The following is a 5,988-nucleotide window of genomic DNA, read 5'->3' as shown; positions in this document are numbered from 1 at the left end:
AGGAGTCCAGCAAGAGTTCAGGATAATTATTTTTCCGTTAACCTGGTAGAGAAGAGACTTATAGAGATTAATTTTGTAAGAATAATAATGTTCCTTCACACCCTATTCTGAATCTTGAGATTCGGCTCACTGCAGATGGGGTTTTCCAGGCACTGTTCTTTGCTGTTTTCTGCCAGACACATGGCATTTTAAGTCACTGAGGATGGTATGAGGGTGCTACAAGAACAAATTCAGAAAATTAGCAGAGGACCAACTACATACTCTAACACCATTGTAACATCTGAGAAGTTCTGCAACAAACAAAATAAGATAAAGATGAACTGATTCCTAAAACTCAGAGAGAACACTCTAGAATGTAATAACCACACTGTAGAGAAGCCTACCATCTCATTATCTGTAAAGAGAACGAAAGCATTTTTTTTTTTTTAACTTGCCATTGTGTTTTTAGAAAGAGGGGACTGAGCTGCAGTGAACAACAACCAAAGAAAAAAAGCAAAAACCAAAACAATGCAAAACAAAACAAAACAAAACAAAAACCCTCACTGTACATTCTGGTCCGCTACCCAGACCAAATGGCTAATAGCAGGCAGACCTGCCCGGGCAAGCCTTGGCACTGAACACTCAGTTCCGCAGCTTAAGGAAGGACAGTTCGGAAACGCTCCAATGAGAGAGGCTGCGAGAGTCGGGCGTGGCTCGAAAGGGGAGGAGAATTGAAGTCTGGACAATGGGAAGTGTGCGCTGATTGGCCGAGCTTCCTCAGCGGCCATCCATCAAAAGAACCACACCAATCAGCGACGTAGATGCGTCCCAGCTAGAGAGCCAGGTCTCCAGCTTGTTCCTCCACTGCCCGGCGCAGTCCTTCGCTGCGCGCTGACCCCGAGGAAGGCAGTGCTTGGTCAGGGCGCTGAGGGACCCTCCACCGGGACGCCGGCCCCTCCCCGGGCCTCTGCTCACTTGCCCCCCACTCCCTAGTCCGTCCCCCTAGTAGGCCTGTCGGATCGGGGACGTGGGGCGAGCTGAGAGCAGGCCCGGGGTGGGTGGTCACCGTGGTGAAGACGTGGCTGTCAAGGTGAGAGGGGACTATGGGGTGGATCTCAGAACCCTGCACTCTGGAACGCAAGCCCGGGCTAGTCTGCTCCTAGAGAGAGGCGCAGCGGGAGCGTTATTCCTATGCCATGCCTCCCCAGTCCCAACCTGTACCCCTGAACTGAGTTAGTGGTTCCTCACCAAGGCGACTTTCCTGTCATATCTTTAAATTGCCCAGGGAAGAATCGTCCTCTGTATCCAGGGCTTAGGTTGTGCCCAGGACTCAGAGGAAGTGTAACGCATACTTCCACCAATGCAACTCCCCAGCTTCACCTAACTTTTTCTTTTGGTTTTTAAATGGCGTTAGACTATTCGGAGCACTGAGTGCCAAGCACCGTGCCACACTGAGTCATATCGTGTGTTATTCACAGCCACTCCAAGAAACAGATGTTGTCACCCTCATTTCACAGGTGTAAAAATAAGCTCATTATCTGGCAATAAACGGGCACCTGTGTACTAAGCGGTTTGTGTGACTCCTTTTAAGCTACCCAATCTATGAGCTATGAGATTGTAGGTAATAATCGTATTTCTGCTTCATAGGTAAGGAACTAAGAAGGTTCACGTTGTTAACATATATGGCAGAGTATGTACTACCATTTGACTTTTAGTTTGGGTGTATCATGTGGGGCAGTATCTGTTTGTGGCATGTACTGACAATGAAGAAGTCTTTGCTTAAGTAGGAGAAAAAAACTGTTTTAAGCCATAGTTTATGTCCTATACAAACTCACAATTTAGGAATGTGACCTACTGGGAGAAGGTAAAAATACTTACAGACCTTTGCTTTGCAGTGTCTTCGTCTTAGACTTAATGGAAATGGGGTGGGGGTAGAGGGGGCATGCACTATAAAGCACTTTTTGCCACAATGCAGAGATAGCCAGGCAGGGAGGGTTCTTATGCTCTTTTCTGGGTTTGTTCTATTTATAGATGATAGAAGTACTGACAACTGACTCTCAGAAACTGCTACACCAGCTGAACACCCTGTTGGAACAGGAGTCTAGATGTCAGCCAAAGGTCTGCGGCTTGAAACTAATTGAGTCTGCCCATGATAATGGCCTCAGAATGACTGCAAGACTACGGGACTTTGAAGTAAAAGATCTACTTAGTCTAACTCAGTTCTTTGGCTTTGACACGGAGACATTTTCCCTAGCTGTGAATTTACTGGACAGATTCTTGTCTAAAATGAAGGTATGTTTATGCTACAATATCTCAGTTCTTAATTTCTCTCCATGTGTTTAAGAGATCAAATTGCAGAGGGCTGGAGAAATGGCTCAGTAGCTAGGAGTGCATGTTGGTCTTCTAGAAAATCTAAATTAAGTTCCAACAGCTAGGTGGGCAGTTGAAATCTGAGGCCCTCTTCTAGCCTCCTCTGGCACTTGCACAAATGTACCAAACATACACACACACACACAAAATTAATAAAAAGTTTTTCCATCAAATTTCTGGATTAGGGCTGGTATACAAAAACCACTTTCAAATGTCGCAATGCTTCCTTTCCATAATGAAGACTTGTAAGACATCACTTATTAGTTGTATACTGAAGTAGAAAGCAATATAACATCAAGCCATTAATTGTAGTACTCCAGTAGTAGGAAAGCTGGCTGTATGTAACAAACTGTCTTGAGCCAGCAAAATAACTGAACACAGAGAGTACTTGTTACACAGGCCTCAGAGAGTCAAGTCTGAGTGCTGTCCCTGGAACACTTAAGTGAAGAGAATGAACCAACTCCCCAAAGCTGTCCTCTGACCTTCACACATACACCAGGGCAGACACATGCCCTCCTAGCTAACTCTCCCTTACACAGAGGAGTAATAAAAAATAAAACTAAGGGCCTGGTGAAATGCCTTTAATCCTAGCACTCAGATGGCAGAGACAGGCAGGTTTCTGTGAGTTCGAGGCCAGCCAGGTATACATGGTGACTTCCAGGACAGCCAAGGCTACAGAGTGAGACCATTTCAAAAGATAAAAATTAAAACAAACAAACAAAAAAAAAAAAAAAAAGCAAAACAAAAACATAGAAATTTCTTAAAAACTGTTTTACATACATTTGTATGTTTGTGTGTGTTTGTGTGCATATGGACACACCCATGCCGTAGAGGTGAGGACCACTGCAGGAATGGTTCTCACTGAACACTATACGGGTCCTGGGGATTGAGCTCAGGTCATCAGCCTCCTTTCCCACTGAGCCACCACACTAACCCCAATCAAAACCTTTCTTGATAGACTGGATATTTCCATTCATCTATTCACATCATAGATTTAAAGTTAAATCTCCATTAAAGTCTGAATGTTAGGTTGTGGATTTGGAATTAGGGTGTATTTCTTAATTACTACCCACATATAAAAATTCTAATTCCCTTAGCCATCTGGCATTTCCAGCTCCAGTTTGCATGCAATAGAAAAGGAAGGATTTACGGAGTTATTTCCCAGTAACTGACAAAATATTCATATGGCTTTCAAAGTTTTAACTCTTAAAACAGCATCTATCTTCCCTATCCACCCAAGGCCACTGGTTTCAAGTAGGGTACAGAAGACTGTCAGGCTCCTGTCCAAGTAGAATATGTTAAATCTGTTGTAGCGATTTGTCTTGATATACTTTTCATAATGACGGTCTGAGTCCTAGGTTCCCTCTGTGTCCTATTGAAGCACTGTAAAGACACTGTTGTGTTTGCAGGTACAGGCGAAGCACCTTGGGTGTGTTGGACTGAGCTGCTTTTATTTGGCTGTGAAAGCGACTGAAGAGGAAAGGAATGTCCCACTGGCGACTGATTTGATCCGAATAAGTCAGTATAGATTCACAGTTTCAGACCTGATGAGAATGGAGAAGATTGTGTTGGAGAAAGTGTGTTGGAAAGTCAAAGCTACTACTGCCTTTCAATTTCTGCAGCTCTATTATTCACTCATTCACGACACCTTGCCATTTGAGAGGTATGTGAAATTTGTTTCGAACAAAAAAAGCTTGGAAATCAAAGGGATACTGTCTGAAGGTTTCATAAAATCGGGATTTTCATCATAGAATTTGGATCAAAATAAGGACCTGTGGTCCCTTGGACTTTGCTGCCTAACAGAAGTGAAAAGATGCCTGTCAGTCATTTATTGAAAGTTCCTTCTTAAGATTATAGCACGTTTCTACTCTACAGAACCTAGGAAATAAACATTTAACATAAATTATAGAAATACATTCAAAAGATGCAGAATTTTTATTGAAATAAAATCATGGTATTTGTGGTATACTACTGTTTACTAAATGGTTTTTGACCAGAATCATTTAAAACTCGTTTAAGAAGTTCCTGACACTGATAGAAGAGAATTTCCTTTTCTTAAAATAATTTTTATATAGTGTGTATGAGCTTTATTTTAAAAACTGCCTTCAATACATTTTTAAAACTGCCAACTAGATATGTCCACATAAAATCAATCCCATTTTCTTTTTAAAGGAGAAACGATCTGAATTTTGAAAGACTAGAAGCCCAACTTAAGGCCTGCCACTGCAGGATCATATTTTCTAAGGCAAAGGTATGTATTTTATATGATTAATCCTAATTACAGAAACCTATTTTTGTCATTGACATTTACTTTATCTTTTGCAGCCTTCTGTGCTGGCGCTATCCATCATTGCGTTGGAGATCCAAGCACTGAAGTACGTAGAGTTAACAGAAGGAGTAGAATGTATTCAGAAACATTCCAAGGTATGCCAAGGTTATAGCACTGATCCATCCTATTAGCAAGCTACAAGAGAAATGTATCCACTGTACATGCTAAAGTAAAACAAGACGCTGTGTATTGATCTGAAGCTTAAATGGTTCTCCCTTAGTTCCCTTTGGATGATGTGGAAACATATTAATGAGAATATATTACTATAAATACAGTGGGGCTTTTTTTTTTAATTTATGTACAGATAAGTGGCCGAGATTTGACCTTCTGGCAAGAGCTTGTTTCCAAGTGTTTAACTGAATATTCATCAAACAAGTGCTCCAAACCAAACGGTCAGAAGTTGAAATGGATTGTGTCTGGACGCACTGCACGGCAACTGAAGCACAGTTATTATAGAATAACTCACCTCCCAACGATTCCTGAGACCATTTGTTAGTTGATAAATCTGGTTGTTATTCTCTGTATACAGAAATTTTTCCAGTATGATCATTTTCTGCTACAAGTGAAGAATTGAAATACTATCTTCAATGTAAAGAATATGGGATGAAAACATAAAGGAAAAGTGAACTTGTTGACTGATCTAGATAGTGAATACTGGAAGGCATTCACTGTGTACAGTGAGTAGCAGTTTTAAGAGAAAGGACATACCAAATCCCTAGATATATGCTAATACTTTTCATCAAAGGATTAGCGTAGTAGCAAAGAGAATACTTTAAACTCGAATTTTAAAAGTAGTTACTGAAATAGCACTTCTTTAAGTTACGTACCACCCCACTGAAGCTTATTTAAAGTTGCATAAGCCCAAGCAGAACAACAAGAATTGTGACCCATATATGAACAAATTTTAATCTGCCCATTGACTCTGAAAATGAAGTACAAACCTGGGTGATGGACTTACAAAGTAATATAGGGCATGCCCACGTGAGGTTNCTGGAAACTGCCAGAGTGTCTTAATTCTATAGCTAGTATTTTACCTCTATAGCATTTGGACTAATACAAAGTAATTATATGCATGAAAATGTAAAATTGGTCTCTGATACATATACATTTTGACATCTACATTTCTTAATCATAGCAAAGATTTATCTTTTTATGATTAAAGACAATTTTTTTTTCTTAATGTATGGCAGCACATGCCTTTAATCCCAGCACTAGAGAGGCAGAGGCAGGTAGATCTCTGAGTTCAAAGCCAGGCTGGNCTACACAGTGAGTTCCAGGACAGCTAGAGAGCTATATAATGGAGAGACCCT

General features: G+C 41.0%; 1 protein-coding gene across 1 annotated transcript; it reads left to right on the top strand.

The window, feature by feature from the left end:
- Nucleotides 1-798: 798 nt before the first annotated feature.
- Nucleotides 799-5,202, top strand: Ccng1 (cyclin G1). Its single transcript, XM_021177848.2, has 6 exons — nucleotides 799-1,069; nucleotides 2,011-2,271; nucleotides 3,759-4,012; nucleotides 4,522-4,600; nucleotides 4,675-4,773; nucleotides 4,983-5,202. Exons 2-6 carry the CDS (start codon nucleotides 2,011-2,013, stop codon nucleotides 5,172-5,174), a joined length of 885 nt encoding a protein of 294 aa, XP_021033507.1. The 5' UTR covers nucleotides 799-1,069; the 3' UTR covers nucleotides 5,175-5,202.
- Nucleotides 5,203-5,988: the final 786 nt, after the last annotated feature.

Source organism: Mus caroli, chromosome 11 (assembly GCF_900094665.2).
Source record: "Mus caroli chromosome 11, CAROLI_EIJ_v1.1, whole genome shotgun sequence".
In the NCBI taxonomy this organism is placed as follows: Eukaryota; Metazoa; Chordata; class Mammalia; order Rodentia; family Muridae; genus Mus; species Mus caroli.
Note: the sequence above shows the minus strand (reverse complement) of the source record. Positions and strands in the feature narration are given on the sequence as shown.

Bases quoted from the DNA above. Each gene is read 5' to 3' on its own strand.
- Ccng1 (XM_021177848.2), top strand. From the start codon at position 2,011: ATGATAGAAGTACTGACAACTGACTCTCAGAAACTGCTACACCAGCTG. The intron at 4,013-4,521 runs GTATGTGAAATT...TTCTTTTTAAAG, and splicing joins GACACCTTGCCATTTGAGAG to GAGAAACGATCTGAATTTTG. The intron at 4,601-4,674 runs GTATGTATTTTA...TATCTTTTGCAG, and splicing joins TCATATTTTCTAAGGCAAAG to CCTTCTGTGCTGGCGCTATC.